We start from the raw sequence: 16,913 nt of genomic DNA, 5'->3' as shown, positions 1-16,913 counted from the left end.
CTTTTTTTTGGTAAGTGACTTGTGTCCATGCTCCAGCCAGGAAACCAGTTGTACTCGGTGTGTTGCCACCGAAAGGGCGGTCTTCAACCAGTCTGTTTCTCTTTTTCCTCCCCCCCTTTTTTTTTCCCTTTTTTTTTCTCTGCGTGTGTGTGTGTATGTGTGTGTGCGACCTCTTCATCTGATGTTTAATAATAAAAGGGATGAACATTACTGCCTGTATCTCTACTGCCTTTCTCTGAAGATGGAGAGGTCACTACACTTGACGGGCAGCCTCCAGGAAGGCAGAGCTCCAGGAAGGAAGTGGCATCACAGCCCCCTGTGGTACCCAACTCCTGAGCCCTGTGGGAGGACAAGAGCAGAGGCAAGGCACCCTGGCTGCTTCAGGGTGTGCCATGCTCAGCACCAGCAGGTTCCTGCCTAGAGCAGTTCTGGTGGTGCCCATGTCTTGATCCCTCCTCCAGCCAGCCTGGCCTGCAATGAGTATGCTGCAGTGTACAGTGGGGTGGCACAGTCACAACCCAGGGGTCCTGAGTACCACCCTAGGCTGCTTTCTGCAAGTTTTGTGGAGCCCCAGGCAGGCTTGGTCCTGAGGATCAGATAAGATCCTGTGCAGAGAGATCTCCAGGACCAACAGGATGGTCCTTAAGAGCTTCTCTGTGAGCTGGAGGAGGGTGATGGTGGTGCTAGGGTCATGGTGTCTGCTGCCATCCCCACCCCTGTATCAGGGTGCTGGTGGTGCTAGTGTCTAGAAGGCTCCTGTCACATGTCCAGCTGTCTGCCATATAGGGTTGATGGGCGGATGAGCAGGACTGTGGCATTGGTGGGCTGTGAGCTCTCTGACCCTGCCAGTCTCAGGCAGCCCATCTCAGCAGGGCTGAGGACATCTGTAGTGGCAGGATATGCCTCTTGTGCTCTGGGCTCACATCGTGTCCCACAGGCTGTTGCCATAACACTGTGCAGCCTGGTAGGAAGAGGCATCCCATACACACTTTCCCTTCACTCCCACTCTGACCCCCAGGATGGGGCTCAGGGTTTCCCCTTCATCTCACATGTCCCACTGCCATGCTACCATCACTGCCCATCTCCTGCAGGACTGTGCAGTTCCCCATTGCCCCAGCCAGAGCCACACAGCTGCTGTGGAAAAGGTGCTGGTTTAATGCTGCAGCCCAGTTTCAAGCAAGCCCTGTGACAACACAGTACTTGAGGTGACTGTACCCAAACCAGAGTCCTGTCCCCATGCCCCAGGCTCAGCTGTGCTTGTTGATGTGGCGTGAATGAGCATGCACAGCCTCCACAAAGGCACCAACGTGCTCTGGATTCATGTCAGGGTAGAGGCCATGGCCCAAGTTGGCAATGTAGCGTTGGGTCCCAAAACCTTCCAGCATCTTCTTCACCAGGTCGCCAATCTTCTCCTGCAGGCACAATGGGAAATCATGCGTCAGCCCTAGGCAGCCCAGGGTATTCCATACCCCCCAGGACCTCAGTCAGCCTAGGGCATTGATGGGACATGAACCAGCACTGCAGATAGGGAAAATGAGGCTTGAGGCCTTCAACATGGGCTGGAACTAGCCTCTGTTGCTGGTGATGACCATGGCTCACCTTGGGTGCATAGAGAGCACAAGGATCCAGGTTCCCTTGCAGGGTGACGTCTTTCCCTGTCTGTGCACTGCAGCAGGAAGAAAGGTGAGGTGTGTGTGGTGCAGAGGCTGGGGGCAGCCAGGTGCCTGCAGCCCCCAGCACAGGGCACACAGGACCCATCAGTTCATAGAAGGACGTCAGGGTACTCGGCCTAGGGTGCTGCCCAAACATTTCAGTGCTCTGCCAGACTTACCGAGCTTCCTGGGGCCGGATAGTCCAATCAAGACCAACCACCTCGTAACCAGCGTGGGCCAGGTCACGTAGTGCGTAGTGCGCGTCCTTTGCAAAGATGATCTGGGGAGGGAGAAGATGGGCAGTAATGCCTTCATGGGCCCAGCCTCTCTCCCTGGGCTAGACCAAAGGAAGCAGGTACCAGCAGATGCATCCCTCTCCAGCAGACCCCAGATGCCAGGGTCGATTCAGGCAGCACCAACTCACCATGGGCACCAGGGGCAGTGCTTCCTCTTTCAACTTGCTCTTGACAGCCTGGGCGATGTCTCGGATGTAAGGCAGGGCAAAGGTCTCAAACTGCTCTGGGCCCAGGTGCCCAGCATGGGACTCAAAAAGCTGAAGTGCCTGCCAGGGACAAGAGGCTGAGAGCACCACACCTCAGTTCCTTCTGCACCTCCCAGAAGCTGGACCCTCTCTGCCCCATCCCTAATCCCTGCCTTCCTGCCTGGCCCTACCCCCATGCCCCAGGACACACCTGTGCTCCAGCAGCCACCTGGCCCACCAAGTAGTCAATGATGACATCAGCCAGCAGCCGCAGCAATCGGTGGCTTGCCTCGGGGTGACGGTAGAGCCAGCTCTTTGCCTTGGCCATTGTAGTGGAGCCACCACCTTCAATCATGTAGGACATGAGTGTCCACTGTGGGAAGGAGAGGAGTGGAGTGAGGAGGTTGCTGGTGACAGAATAAGACGTGAGATGCTGGGCACAGTGCTGAAAGCAGCACCCATGAGAACCTCAGAGCATGGGGCACAACTAACTGCTGCTGTATTGAATGTCTGTCACCTATGTACTCCTATAGCATCCACTGCTTTGGAGATGTTGTGGCCAGTGGCACCCCAGAAGAAAGAGGAGAAAAACCCTGCTAGGAAGCCCATATGGAGAAGCCACATCACTTACAGGTGCCCCAGAAAAGCCAATGAGGGGCACCTTGCCCTCTAGGCTGTGTCGTGTCAGCGTGATGGCCTGAAAGACATAACCTAGCTCCGCAGTCACATCCACTTTCTGTCGCAGTTTCAGCAGATCCTCCACCTCCTTCAGGGGCTCTGTGAATGTGGGTCCTTTACCAGGGACCATGACAACTTCCATGCCCAGTGCCTAGGGACAGGGAAGAACGGAAGAAGGAGTGAGGTGGTCTCAAACCCAGACCACATTCTAGCTGCTACTCCCCATTACCAGTCATGGCTCTCACCTGGGGCACCACTAAGATATCAGAGAAGATGATAGCAGCATCCAGGGGGTATCGTCTGAGTGGCTGTAGAGAGGAAGAAGCAGTATTAACCAGGGGCTAGGACTCCCTCCCCATGGAGGACCTGGACACACATAGGGCAGTGAGATCCCCAAGGGCTGCACAACTTACTGGAGTCACCCAAGGTGGTCAGACCCAAAGTTTCTCCCCATCTCCATCTGGGCTGGGAGAGGAGACGCACTGACCCACGCCTTGAGGGATTCTCACCTGCAGCGTCAGCTCACAGCACAGTTTGGGGCTCCGGCAAGTGGCAAAAAAATCCTGTGCTGCTCGGGTCTCCCGAAACTCTGCAAGGGACCGGCAGCAGCGTTACAGGGTGCACGCCAGGTCCCTCTCCCCATTCCTTCCTTACACATCCCCACTTGCTCACCGGGGAGGTAGCGCCCTGCCTGCCGCATGCACCACACCGGGGTGTGCTCCGTCTCCTCCCCGCGCGCTGCTCGCAGGAACGTGTCATTCTTCAGCTTGGGGAAGCCCTTGGGGCTGTGGACAAATGAGCAGATAGGGTTGTCACCCACGAGGGGGCCGAGTGCCCTGCCAGATCCCTGCGACGCAAAGTGTCACGATGTTGTGTTCCCACTCCCCAGCTGGAGAGGCAAGGGCTTGCGCTCAGCTGTGACAAACGTGACAAATGCTCCCCCCCATCGCGGTTTAGTGCCTTTTCCTGCACAGGATCGCAGGGCCCTCCCGGAGAGAGGCAGTGCCCGCGAGATTAAGTTATCAGGGCCCGCAATTGCTCCTGCTTGGAGAGATTTGGGGCCAGTGGGGCACGGGGATGGGCAGCCCTGCCACCGGGGTCCTCTTCTTATCTGTGCTGTGCAGCCCCTGAGACACAGGCACCGGCCGAGATGGCAACCACCTGTCCTCAACCGCGGGGGGCTGCTAGGGTCCGGCCTGCCCCTGAGACGGGAACCCCAGGCAGCCGTGTGGGACGGCCAGCGCCATCCTGATGTGACAGTCGGAGGCGACTGGGACAAAGTCCTCAGAGCATCCAGTGTGAGAGCAGTGACTTCACTGCCACATCGGTGGCCCTGCTGATCCGTCTCAGCACAGGATCACTATCTTCAGTGCCTCCTCATGCAGGACCAGCCTCCCAACATCCCACCAGTGACCCCATTGCAGGACTCTGGCGCCAGCAGAGTACTCCCAGGGCCACGCCAGTTCCCATTACAGGACACAAGCGCTAGGGCACCGTGTCCAGGGCCACATCAGTGTCCCTCATGCGGGATGCGCTGTCCTCCCCAGTCCCGGTTACTCACAGGAGTCGCTCGCCGCCCTCCATTCTCCTGCTCCGTTCCACCTGCCCCACCGTTGCCTCCCCGGTCGGCGTGTCCCGCCCCGGCCCGCCCCCGCCCCGCCCCTCCGGCTCCGCCATCTTGTCGTGGTCCCGCCTCTCCGCACGCCGCCATCCTGTCCAGCTTCCCACTTCTCCGTACGCCGCCATCTTGCCCTGCCTCTCGTCCCTCCGTACACGGTACGGGTGCCGCCATCTTGCTCTACGTCCGCCCCACCGGGCGCCGCCATCTTGGCTCCTAGGCGGGCGGGGTTTGCCGTAAACCCGCGAGTAGCGACCCCGCAGGTGCGGGGGTTCGGTCGCTGCCTGCCGGCCAGGGTAGCCGGTCCGCGATGCGTGCGGGCGGGGAAGCGCCGCACCAGGTGCTGGGCCGGCTGCGGTTCCTGCTGCAGTGCAGCGAGTGCTTCCGCCGCGCCCGGGCGCTGCCCGCCGCGCTCTGCTACGTGCCGCGGGAGGTGCAGTACAAGATCTGCAAAGACCCCGCCGCCGCCCCCGCCGCCCGCAGCCTGCTCAGCGTGTGGGACAGCCCGGGGCCGGCGCGGGGCGGCAAGCGGGCGGCGCGGACCACCATCGAGGTGCGGAAGGGCGGCTGCCTCCGTGCTACCGGCGAGGAGTACTGCAACGGTGCCGGGCTCTGGGTTAAGCTCAGCAAGGTAACGTCGTGGGGCTGGGAGGCCGCCGCGGCCTGTTCTGCCTGCGGAGGGGCCTGTCCGTCCCCTGACGTAAGCTGCCGGTCCCCCGCAGGAGCAGCTGGAGGAGTACCGGAGCGGCTGCGAGCTAGAGGAGGGTTGGGTGCTGGTGTGCAAACACGCCGACGGTGGGGACCGGCTGGTGCCGGTGGAGTCCACGGAGCGGATCCAGCGGCAGCAGCAGCTTTTTGGGGTGGACTACAAACCCGTCATCAGGTGCGGGGCCACCGCTCTTTCCCTCGGTGTCGCCGGTCCTGGCTTCCCCGGCTCCCCCTGTCAGGGCGGAGAGCAGGGAAGCGCTCATCCCCTCGTTCACCCAGGCCCAGCTGCCTGGGGTTTCAGTCGTTCCTGCCCTGGGCAGAAGAGACCCTGCCCGGCTGGCTATTTCTTCCATGGAAGTGAGGCAGTAGTGATGCCAGATACGGAGCTAACTGTGTGGGGCTTGGCCGCTGCACTTGTCACTTGCTTAGCTGGGTGTGGGCTGGAAGTAGAGATGGTTGGAAGAGAAACGGTGATGGTGAGGCTGAGGATGATGGAGTGTAGAGGAGCTTTGAACCCAAATCTTTCTCATCCAGCTACTCTTTGATCACCATCTCCTTTCTCTCAGGATTTTCTCACTCACCTCCTTTGGGTTGTTTCAGATGGGAGCAGGTGGTGGATCTGACATACTCCCTGCGCCTCGGAGCGAAACCCAAGCCCATGGAGCAGGATGAGGCTGCAGTAGAGAAACTTCGGTATGAGCTGATTCCTAGCTTCTGCTTTGGTTGGGTGCAAGCCACTGTCTCTCCCTGGCTGCTCAGACAGCTGTCTCCTGAAAACTAGGGAGGGAGAGGGGGAAGACAGGAGCGAGGAACAGCTGTACTTGGCACAATCTTGTCCTAGATAAGCCTACAGAAAGCAGAAAACAGGGCAAGACCGAGGCAAACAGGACATTGACTTGCCTTCCCTGATCCATTAGCCAAGATGCCTCTGGCTCTCAGGACCCATTAATCCCTTTTCCCTGGTAGGTATGTGCCCCCAACATGGACTTATGAATGTGATGAAGACCTAGTGCATTTCCTGTACGATCACATTGGGAAGGAGGATGAGAACTTGGGCAGCGTCAAGCAGTATGTGGACAGCATCGATGTCTCATCTTACACGGTGCGTTAAGGCTGCTTCTGCCCTGTGTGCCGTGGGACTGGGGAGCGTGGATGATGCTTAGCGCTCTGAGCTGGGCCTATGTTGGAGAATGTATGAGAGAAGCATGTAGCATATTGGGTAATGTGGCCCCTGGAGGGACTGTTGTTTGAGCAGCAAATGCTAGTATTAGTTGCTAAAGTGACTTTTTGTGTTTGATGTTCTGTGCTGTGTGTGTAACCCTAGAGGGCCTTGCAGGGTCAGCCCTAGTGTCCTGTGTGCGACGTCCTCCCTGTGTCTACCCGCGGCCCAGCAAATGAAACAGGACAGTTTGATGCCCTCTGGCTCTTAAGATTCCTGATGAGAGTAACCACTAAGAGAAAGTTAATCCTACCCCCGTCTCATCTTCCTTTCATTCACTCCTCTCTTCCAGGAGGACTTCAATGTGTCCTGCTTGACCGACAGCCATGCTGACACGTACTGGGAGAGTGATGGGTCCCAGGGCCAGCACTGGGTGCGGCTCAACATGAAGAAAGGCACCATTGTCAAGTGAGCACCTCCCTCCTGCTTACTGTCTTGTAGCTGGGGCAAACCCTGCAGCCCCTGTTCTCTTCATGAGTCTTTCATGGCCCAGATTTGCCCTGTGTTCCCTGCCCCTCAGCTCTGGCTCAGGGTTTGAAAGGGTCATAGTGTTTTCACAGATACCTGGGGATCGCAGCACCAGCTGCATGTGCTTCATAACCAGCAGTGAGGAGAGCAGTGGTGGGTGTTCAGATGCAGTTACCTTCTGCTCATTTCATTCTTCCTTTTGCAGGAAGCTCCTGCTGACAGTGGATACCACTGATGAGAACTTCATGCCCAAGCGAGTTGCTGTGTACGGGGGCGAGGGGGACAATCTGAAGAAACTGAATGATGTCGGCATTGATGAGTGAGTGGATGGAGGTGAAGGAGGTAGTGTGGCCCTTCCAGGGTCTAGAGGTGCTGGACACACTGACCCTAGGCAGTTGTGGCAACACCAGCCTGGCTTAAGAGGCCTAGGGACAGGCATTTTGCATTTCTGCATTTTGGGTCCACTGCCAACAACAGTAGCAGATGGCACAATTGTTAGGCCTGTCCTTATCTGATTGTGGAACACACTGTGCTCATGTCACCTGGATCTGAGGCACCAGCAGGTTCAGGTACTGAACAAAGTCCATATTGTAGCTAACTGGGTCTGTGTTCCCAACACAGGCTCCTGTTTCAAAAGATGCAAACCTCTTCCTTTACAAGTGGATTTTGGCAGCATGGAAGAGGGAACAGCTCTGCATCCCTTGTCTGTGTTTGCAGGAGCTACATTGGGGATGTCTGTGTCCTTGAGGATATGACAACACACCTGCCTGTCATTGAGATCCGGATTGTGGAGTGCAGAGGTAGGACTGGGTGTTATGGCCACGTACATAAAGCACCTCTGTGAGGCTGTATGTTAGGAGTTTGTTCCTGTGGCTGGTATTTCTTGGCCCTGTGGGCTGTTTCACACAAGTGGCAGAGGAACCATGTGAAACTCCAGGGGGGGCTGGAAGTTTGCAAGCTCTCAACCTTCATCATACCTCCCTCTGCCTTTAATAGTTTTATTGGATTATTTTTCTCTGCAAATGCCCCACTGCTTCTTCACAGAGGCATTGTAGGCTGTCAGTACCCAGCCTTGGAGCCAGTGGAGTGGGTCACATTTGTAGTGCCTTTGTTACAGACCTCTCATGCAGGAAGGCTTGCTTTGTCATGGTCTCAGCATATTATCCATGGTCTTCCTTCTCACTTGGCAGATGATGGGATTGATGTTCGCCTCCGAGGCATCAAAATCAAATCCTCTCGACAGAGGGACTTGGGGCTGAGTGCTGACATGTTCCAGCTGCCCAATCTAGTGCGCTACCCTCGCCTGGAAGGGACAGACCCCGACCTGCTGTACCGACGGGCCGTGCTCATTCAAAGGTACTACCCGGAGGGGCTGGTACTGCCTGCAGGGATTGGTGCCATCTCCAGCTGTATAAAGCTGTGTGACTGCCCTTGGGACCAGCATCCTAGACGCTGGGGGAAATAGCAGAGTAATTAGGGAGCTAAGTGGGCTTCCTGGGGCAACTCCTCTCTACTGGCAGAGGAATTTTGCAGCTCAGATTCAGTGTGTTGTTCGTCTCAAGCACAGCATAGCTGCTGTGTGTGTCTGCAAGGCCTGCAAGGTCCCTGCAGTGCCAAGGGAGTGGGATTTTAGTACCAAAAGCTCTGTGGTGTAAAAGATCTTGGGTTTGGATCAGTTGTTACTTTTCTGTTTGTGTCTTGGAGTACTCGGTCTGGAACAGGCTTGTGCAGATCCTTGTCCCATCTCTGTCACAATACCTTCTTTGGGATTTAGGTTCATCAAGCTCCTGGACAGTGTCCTTCATCACTTGGTGCCTGCCTGGGACCACACTGTTGGCACGTTCAGCAAACTCAAGGTGAGTGATTCCCTCTGTGTCTTGAGGAGACTTAGTTTGGCAAGGGGATTTTGCTTGGGCAGTGGTGAAGGAGGCAGTCAGGGCTTGTTGCTTTAAAGCAGCTCAAGGACTGAGCTCAGTTTATTAGAGCTGTGAAAGATGATATTGTTTAGAGGCTAGTTTCCTGCTAAAATGCTGATGTGGAAACGTGGCTGTAGGGTAACAAGTAGAATCAAGTGAGAGCACTTCACCCTCTAAAGGATTTGGACCATAGCAGCACTGGGCATGTGAGCTGGACACGTATCTTTTCTGAGATCTCAGCCCAGGACACTCTGTTCTTGCACTTGCTGCCAGCAGCGTTGAGCTGGCTGTGTCCAAACAGCAGAGCTTTTACCAGTAATTTCTTCTTGGCTTTATGAAGTTTATTTCCATCTTTCTCATAAGAGTGAGTTTGTCCCTCCAGTTTTCTGCTTCCTTACCTTCTATCCCAGAATACATGTGCCAGACATTGCTGGGGTAGCCCCATTTCATGTGTTTCCAGCCCTGGTAGCAGAAAGCACTGTAATTCCTGTGTTGGCTCAACACAGGACCCAAAGCACTTAAGGAATCTGGTTTGTTTGGAGAAACTTGCTTTGATTACAAACAGGAGGGCTAGTAAGACATTCTAGTGAGAGTGAAGGAGGGTCCCAGCATGAGATAATGACTGATGGAGAGGGAGCTGGATTAGAACCAGAAAACAAAATCTTTCAGAGGCAGAGGTGGAGCAAATGTGTCAAAGAGAATGTGTCTTTGTGTGGAAGGCAGTGGCCCTGGGAAGGGGAAAGGCCTGGCAGTGCAGTGGCTTCAGTGGGAAGTAGATGGCACCTTTTGGACAGTGGTGGCTCCTGACATTTTGGACATACCCATTGGCAGCATATCAAGCAGTTCTTGCTGCTGTCCAAGAGGCGCACAGCTCTCATCACCCAGTGTCTGAAGGACTCGGAGACCAGCAAGCCCAATTTCATGCCGCGGCTCTATATTAATCGACGCCTGGCTATGGAGCACAGAGACAACCCTGCCCTGGACCCCAGCTGCAAGAATGCTGTCTTCACCCAGGTACTGTCTCTCCTGGAAGGGTCCCTGCCACTCTGGAGAGAATGAGGCCTCCCAAAACTGAAATAAAGCACAAAGGGGTGGGTGGAAGGGACAGCTTGGAGGTGGAGATACCTGGAGTCTTCAAGGCCTCTTCATATGACTCATAGGCTCTACAGTTGCATATGCTGATGATCCCATATCCAGGAATAACTTCTAGGAGGGATTTGTGATCTCTGAGTTGAAGTTTATCCTGGATGCTCTCTCTGGCATGTTGCTAATCCGGAACATAACAGTCTCATTACACTTAAAAGGGCAGCAAAGAATTCCTGTGTGACAACAATAATGCAGCTGCATACAGTCCTGTATTGTGGTTTTGAAGCAACATTGATCTTCCTATTGTCATTCTCCCCCTGCCTCTAAAAGATCTATTACTCTGTGTGCATGAACAACCCAGACTGTTGGGAGGTTTAATATGTATCCAATATCTCCCAAGGCCGGAAACCTCCATGCAGTGGTTACCACTGTCATTTATATTCCCTTTCTAAACATAAAGGGCTGCTAGAGACCATTAAGAAATCAGCTTCAGTCAGTATTTAAAGGTTGGGGGCAAACCAAATTTCTTCTAATTTCCTGGCACTTGGCACCAGTTTCCCTGGAGAAGGGATACCAGCCTTGATGATCTTTGTTTGTTGCAGGTGTATGAAGGCTTGAAACCTTCAGACAAGTTTGAAAAGCCTCTAGATTATAGGTGAGTGATGTCTGACTGAGGAACGGGATCATGCAGTTCTGGGAGCTATGTCCTCTGCCACAGCAGGGTGTTTTGGAAGCCTGTCTGTCCCTGTGCTCTGGAGAGGGTTTTCTAGGGCAGGAGGCAGCTCAGCTGTGGGATCAGGGCCACGTCCCCAGGGTGTCATCTCCCTACTGAGGATGCAACTGTCTCTGGAGATTGAGATCTTATCCTGTCCTGAGCTCAGACTGGTCTACCCTAATTCCCTGATGTCCCTGCTGTGCTTGCTGCCTCCCCAGCATCTCCTTGGCTTTGAACATCGCCTCAGGCAATGCCTGGTTCTTCGCAGGTGGCCGTTGCGTTATGACCAGTGGTGGGAGTGCAAATTCATCGCAGAGGGCATCATTGACCAAGGTAGGGGCTGTGTGAGGCAAGAGTTTCCCTGAGCAGAGCTGGGGGGGTTGATGGGGTGACTCTCTTGCTGTAGTGGCTCTCAGACTTTTTCACAGTACTAGTGCCTGGGAAGGAGAGAGGGAAGGAGAGAGGTTGCCTTGTTTTGCTGTCTGTGGCTGTATCCCAGACAATAGAGTGCTGCTTGCTGGGATGGAGCCCAGACCTCCACTGGTCACTCACAGCAGCTTAGACAGTGCCAGTACTCCCTCTGACTGTCCTCCACAGGCCAGGCATGGATGTATTTCTCCTGTTTTATTTCCTCTGGTGCCATAAGGCTCTGACAGGAACCTTCTGCTCAGCCCTGGGCCAGGTTGGACCAGAATTCCTCTTTTTTGCTCCATAACTGTGAGGGTCAGCAGAGTTTTCAGCTAACACCACTGAAAATGCCCTTCTTCTGGGGTTCCAGGTGGCGGTTTCCGGGACAGCCTGGCGGACATGTCGGAGGAGCTGTGTCCCAGCTCGGCAGACACCCCCGTGCCTCTTCCCTTCTTTGTGCGCACATCCAACCAGGTGCTCTGGGTCAGGGTATCTGGGTCAGATCTTTCCCTGCCTGGCAATGCAGTGCTGTCCCTGTTCCCCTGCTGTATGCCACGGTCGTACTTGCTTTCACTGATCCAAAGCTTTTTCTGGTGAGATGTTGGGTAGGTGGCTTTGTGGCATCTCATTTTGCAACATGCTGACAAGTGCCTGGCTGCTTGTCTTGCCAAAGGTGGATGTGGGGTTTAGCCCACTTCTGTTGTAAGAAGTGCCCATAGGTACTATGGGAGCAGGGTTTGTGGTGCTTCATGCTGTGCTGAGATCATGACTTGGAGTTTTGCCTCTCATTCCTGTAGGGTAATGGCACTGGGGAAGCCAGGGACATGTACGTACCGAACCCCTCCTGTAAAGACTTTGCAAAGTATGAGTGGATTGGGCAGATCATGGGAGCAGCTCTGAGGGGCAAGGAGTTTCTGGTAAGCTTTCAGTCCTGTCCCTGTGCAGAGGCTTGCCACAAAGGGAGTCATTGGGCCCCTTCTGCAGCCTGTCCATGGAAGGACTCTGTGATCACAGACTGGGATAAAAGGTGTTTGGCAGGATTTGGGGCCAAGGGGTTGAGAGGTTGCAGCCTGAGTTTTGGGAGATGCTATTGGGAGTTTGGGAGAAAATGATTGGTCTCTGCTCAACTATGGTGAGCTCTGTATGTGGACAGGGAGAGCAGAGAAGCTCCTCTGTGTCTGTGCTGTTGAGCCCCATCTCCATCCTTGGGGAGGTCTCCTTTGACAGATACTCACAAAATCCCTGTTCTCCTTCAGGTCCTGGCTCTTCCTGGCTTCGTATGGAAGCAATTAACAGGGGAGGAAGTCAGCTGGAGCAAAGACTTCCCTGCTGTGGACTCTGTGCTGGTGAGAGGATCTGGGAGGCTGTGCCTGTCCTATGCCTTGTGGCACTCAGCTATCCTCATGTTGTACTTGCATGCTCCTGTGATGTCAAGAAACATGCAGGAAAAGGGTATTCTTAGCATTTAATGCATCCTATATCTGCTTTAGAGATGTAGTCATGCTGATTATTGCTTCAAGCATACAATGGCCCAGGGTCTGCCTTTGTCTGAGAAGGGAGAGGTTGAGGGCTCAGGCACATCACTGCTCACTGGGCATCTCTCTAACAAGCAATTCTTTGGGGCCTGGGCAGGTGAAGCTCCTGGATGTGATGGAAGTCATGGACAAAGACACCTTTGAATTTAAGTTTGGGAATGAGCTGACCTACACAACTGTGCTGAGTGACCAGCGCATGGTGGAGCTGATCCCCAACGGCAGCAGCACCGTGGTGCGCTATGAGGACCGCAAGGACTTCATCCGCCTGGTGCAGAAGGCTCGTCTGGAGGAGAGCAAGGAGCAGGTAACAGTGTCCCATACGATCAGTGGTCGTTGAGTTGGCAGAGGCATATCCTCCTCAATCTGCTTCTGGTAAGGTGCATTGTGATTTGTGTCCCTGTGCTCCTTGGTGCAGCAGTAGGCAGCTCTTTGTGGTGAGGTTCTGGAGCCCATGGAGTTGATGAGATGCAAATTGGCTTGCAGCAGCATGGGAGATGGGGGTTTATTCCCAGCTCTGACATGAGCTTCCTGAATGAACTGGGATGCAGCTCTGTGGCATCCTGTTGCTTTTTTGGAGTTTCTTGGGGCATTTGCTCAGCAGCCACATGGTTTGCATCCAGTTGAGGCCCTAGGCTCAACCACAAGTTGGGGAAATGGGCAAGACCTGCTGCTTACCTGCCCTGTCTTTTCAGATCATGGCCATGCAGGCTGGGCTGCTGAAGGTGGTACCCCAAGCTGTTCTTGACCTCCTCACCTGGCAAGAGCTGGAAAAAAAAGTCTGTGGAGACCCTGAAGTCACAGTTGATGCCCTCAGGAAACTCAGTAAGTGAAGGGCTCTGCTGAAAACTTTTTTCCTGGAGAACAAGACTGCCCTCTCTCCATGATGGGACAAGGAAGGGTGTGGGAGGCAAATACTAGCCTTTACAGTGAGCATGTGGACCTGTATGACTTCTTGCCTTCAGCTGGGTGCTGACTGGGGCAGGGATGTCCCTTGTCTCCATGCTGGGCCTTAAAGTAGAGGCTGGGGCACCCCTAGGCTGCCAGTATCTGAGCTTCTGTGAAGCTGAGATGTAGATCTGCTTTCTGGAAGGGGCCTGAATGCTGGTGTGCCTAGCACCTTGGGTCTTTACGTGCACTACTAGCAGGCACCTAAAGGTTTCCTCCTGCACTGGCAAAAGACCTCTGAGTGAGCAGGGGAGGCTCTACTCTATTTTATCCAGGAGGAGCTTGGATCTTAAACAAAATTCTTCTCTGCATCCTTCCTGCCAGCCCGATTTGAGGACTTTGAGCCATTGGACACCCGTGTTCAGTACTTCTGGGAAGCGCTCAACAACTTCACCAATGGTGAGTGATTTGCTCTGTCCCTGCATATCATAGTATCATAGTATCATTCAGGGTTGGAAGGGACCACAAGGATCATCTAGTTCCAACCCCCCTGCCATGGGCAGGGACACCCCACACTAGATCAGGCTGGCCAGAGCCTCGTCCAGCCTGGGCTTAAACACCTCCAGGGACGGGGCCTCAACCACCTCCCTGGACAACCCATTCCAGGGCTTCACCACTCTCATGGTGAAGAACCTCCTCCTCACATCCAGCCTGAATCTCCCCACCTCCAGCTTCATTCCATTCCCCCTAGTCCTATCACTACCTGAGATCCTGAGAAGTCCTTCCCCAGCCTTCCTGTAGGCCCCCTTCAGATACTGGAAGGCCACAATTAGGTCACCTCAGAGCCTTCACTTCTGCAGACTGAACAGCCCTAACTCCTTCAGTCTGTCCTCATAGGAGAGGTGCTCCAGCCCTCTGATATCTTGTGCCATGAGAGCCCCTGCATGCTGGCTGGGAACTGGGAGGGTGAAACCAGTCTCCTTTTTGCCTGGGGAACAGATGGAAGCCAAGGAAAGCAAGCAGCTGAGCTGAAGGAATTGCTTGCTAGTGATAGGGTTACCTGCAGGTGGCTGTACTCCATCTCCCATCCCTCTAGGATCTGATGTCTTTGCTTTTCCCTCACAGAGGATCGCAGCCGCTTCCTCAGGTTTGTCACTGGCAGAAGCCGCCTTCCAGCACGGATCTACATCTATCCAGACAAGATGGGGTGAGTCTGTGCTTCTGTCAGCTGCAAGGCTGACACATGCCTGTTGTCTGGTCTTCCCTGCCTCACTGGCCTGCTGGTTCTGACCAGTTTCTCACCTTCTCCCTAAGCTCTGAGACGACGGATGCTTTGCCAGAGTCGTCCACCTGCTCCAGCACCCTCTTCCTGCCCAACTATGCCACGTAAGTTTTGGTGCTTCCCTCCACTGGGGGTCTGTGTGTCTGCACTTTCTTAACCTCGTGCTGCCCCATAGGGCCCCATCCCTTTGCCACAGTTACATCCCCTTCCCTGTACCATGTGGCTGCTGTGACTGTCTCTGTGAGCAGCTGGTGAAGCACAGCCTCCATCTCAGAAAGCATCTTGTCCTCTGGGCTGGTGAATGCAGCAATGGCAACTCCTCCTTGTCTGTTTTTTCTCTTCTCTCCCCGCCTCCTGCCATCCCTAGAGCCAAGGTCTGCGAAGAGAAGTTGCGCTACGCTGCCTATAACTGTGTGGCCATTGATACAGACATGAGTCCGTGGGAAGAGTGATGTTGCAGCCTGGCCAAGCAGCATGGACAATGGTTTGACAAAACCGCACAGTGGGACGAGCTCCCTTGTCTCCCAGGATGTGTATATACAATAAACATAAAGGTGTGAAGCCTGGCTCCCAACAGTGGTAACCAGGACCTCTTTGCACATGGAGATTTGGGGCTTCAACAGGGTGGGAGCTAGCTTGAAGCGTATATGTGATTGCAGTAATGAAACCCTGGCCCAGCCCTCATACATCAGAAAGGTCTGGCAGACTTCTACAGTGCATTTCTTCTCCACGTGTCCCTGTTGCAGCTCCACAACTCTCCCTCCTCTCCGGCTGTGTTCTGCTCCAGAGGTGGGGTAGGGCCACAAAGTTGCATGACAGGTTACAACACAGGGCAGAAAAATGTGAGCTGCTGCTGAGACCACAGGGATGCTCAGTGTATCCTAGCCTTAGTGTTCTGACCACATTCCCTTGACTTGTTCCTGCTCTTACCTGAGATCAGTGGAAATCAGGTTATTCATCTAGGTTTAAGAAGAAATGAGCAGGATGGTGGCAGGTGCTGCAAGGGTGCCTCTGGCCAGCAGGTGTCACGACAGACCTGCACAGCAGGACTGCAGGTGCTGTCAAGAAAGGTCTCCCATGCTTTTACATTGCATCAAGCCCCAGTACCTGTGACCACCGGTGGTTCCCCTGCACTCTTCACACAGCAGTGACTGATGGGGGAGCTACTTCCCTACAGGAGGTGGGAATTGTCTGCTTCCCTCCTGCTTTCAGTTCTCCATCCAGCATGCTGGTGGCCTAGCCTGAACATTCTCCCAGGCTCTTTGAGCCAGTGTGATACATTTCCATGCTGGTGGCTGAGTCACTTCCTAGGGTGTCTGGTTTAAGCAGGCATGAGCAAGCTAGAGAAAGGACTTTGATCTGCTGGCTTAGCATTGGTTAGGAATGTTGGTGAAGGAGCCTTCAGCGTCAAGCAGGGATTTGAAATGAGACATTTGGGTGAAATTGATCCTGTTTTTTCCAACCTTGACCACTTGTCTCTAGGGAAGATCAACAGGAGGTCATATTTATTGAGTAGAACTGGAAGTAGCAAGGAAAATGTTCATGTCTGCTTGTGCTTTGTCATCTGGCAGAAGAATGTTGATTGGTGAGTGGCTCAGGGTCTTAGTCTTTGGTGGAAGGATTTGCTGATGTCATCTATGTCTAAGAGCCAGCTGGGGCTGCTTGGGGTAACCAGCTGGGAAGAAATGGGCACCTCTGGCTGAGACATTTCCAGCAGGTGATCCCTGTCTCCTTTGGCCTTAGTGGCAGCAACTGCAGATGTCAGAGGGTAACTGAGCTAATTATGGAGGTACCCAGAGCAGCTCAGGTTTCTCACTGAGTGATAAGGTGCTTGGACAGCTCTATTTTCACTTGTCCATGCATGCAGCCCCAGCCCTCTGTTATTAAGGGAGAGCTGATATGCAGGAGGATGCTGAGAGCACAGCCTGACTGAAGCAATGGGATCCTTCCCTAAAAGTATTGTGGCATCTCCATCTTTGGAAATGCTCAAGACTTGTCTTACAGCCCTGGGCAACCTGATCTCAACTTCCAGTCTTGCCCTGTTGACTTCAGGTCTAGGTCCTCCCTAACCTGAAGCACTTGATGACTGTGGAGTTACTGATGTTAGCTGCTTCTGCATTTCTCCACTATTCCAGCAAGGTCTTTTAGCCCCTGGTTCTCTCACACTTTGGGTTTTATTTCCTGCCACAGAGAAGAATGCTGCCCAAGGGATTACTGGAGCTCTGGGGAAAGGATCTAGCTGGTAATGAGAATTTCTGTTAA

The 16,913-nt window shown here is 54.1% G+C and overlaps 2 protein-coding genes across 2 annotated transcripts; one reads left to right on the top strand and one right to left on the bottom strand.

Annotated features, from left to right (window-relative positions):
* Positions 1-1,135: 1,135 nt before the first annotated feature.
* On the bottom strand, positions 1,136-4,603 carry UROD (uroporphyrinogen decarboxylase). Its single transcript, XM_068141594.1, is given in 12 exon segments — positions 1,136-1,412; positions 1,600-1,666; positions 1,832-1,932; positions 2,077-2,214; positions 2,345-2,506; positions 2,765-2,962; positions 3,057-3,119; positions 3,321-3,400; positions 3,484-3,596; positions 4,373-4,419; positions 4,422-4,534; positions 4,537-4,603. Coding segments are annotated over 12 exon segments (1,314 nt in total). The 3' UTR covers positions 1,136-1,247.
* A 60-nt stretch (positions 4,604-4,663) lies between these two features.
* Positions 4,664-15,225, top strand: LOC137442612 (E3 ubiquitin-protein ligase HECTD3-like). Its single transcript, XM_068141590.1, has 21 exons — positions 4,664-5,060; positions 5,152-5,312; positions 5,738-5,830; positions 6,104-6,239; positions 6,649-6,764; positions 7,030-7,143; positions 7,542-7,624; positions 8,015-8,180; positions 8,599-8,680; positions 9,572-9,754; positions 10,429-10,481; positions 10,810-10,874; positions 11,320-11,423; positions 11,747-11,866; positions 12,206-12,295; positions 12,582-12,788; positions 13,177-13,306; positions 13,754-13,828; positions 14,495-14,576; positions 14,684-14,755; positions 15,019-15,225. Exons 1-21 carry the CDS (start codon positions 4,740-4,742, stop codon positions 15,101-15,103), a joined length of 2,538 nt encoding a protein of 845 aa, XP_067997691.1. The 5' UTR covers positions 4,664-4,739; the 3' UTR covers positions 15,104-15,225.
* The last annotated feature ends 1,688 nt before the right edge of the window (positions 15,226-16,913 follow it).

The sequence above is a fragment of the Melanerpes formicivorus genome, unplaced genomic scaffold (assembly GCF_026170545.1).
Source record: "Melanerpes formicivorus ecotype bairdi unplaced genomic scaffold, bMelFor1.0.p_v2 SCAF_7, whole genome shotgun sequence".
Lineage (NCBI taxonomy): Eukaryota > Metazoa > Chordata > Aves > Piciformes > Picidae > Melanerpes > Melanerpes formicivorus.
The sequence above is the reverse complement of the archived record's forward strand: the minus strand, read 5'-3'. Positions and strand labels throughout refer to the sequence as shown.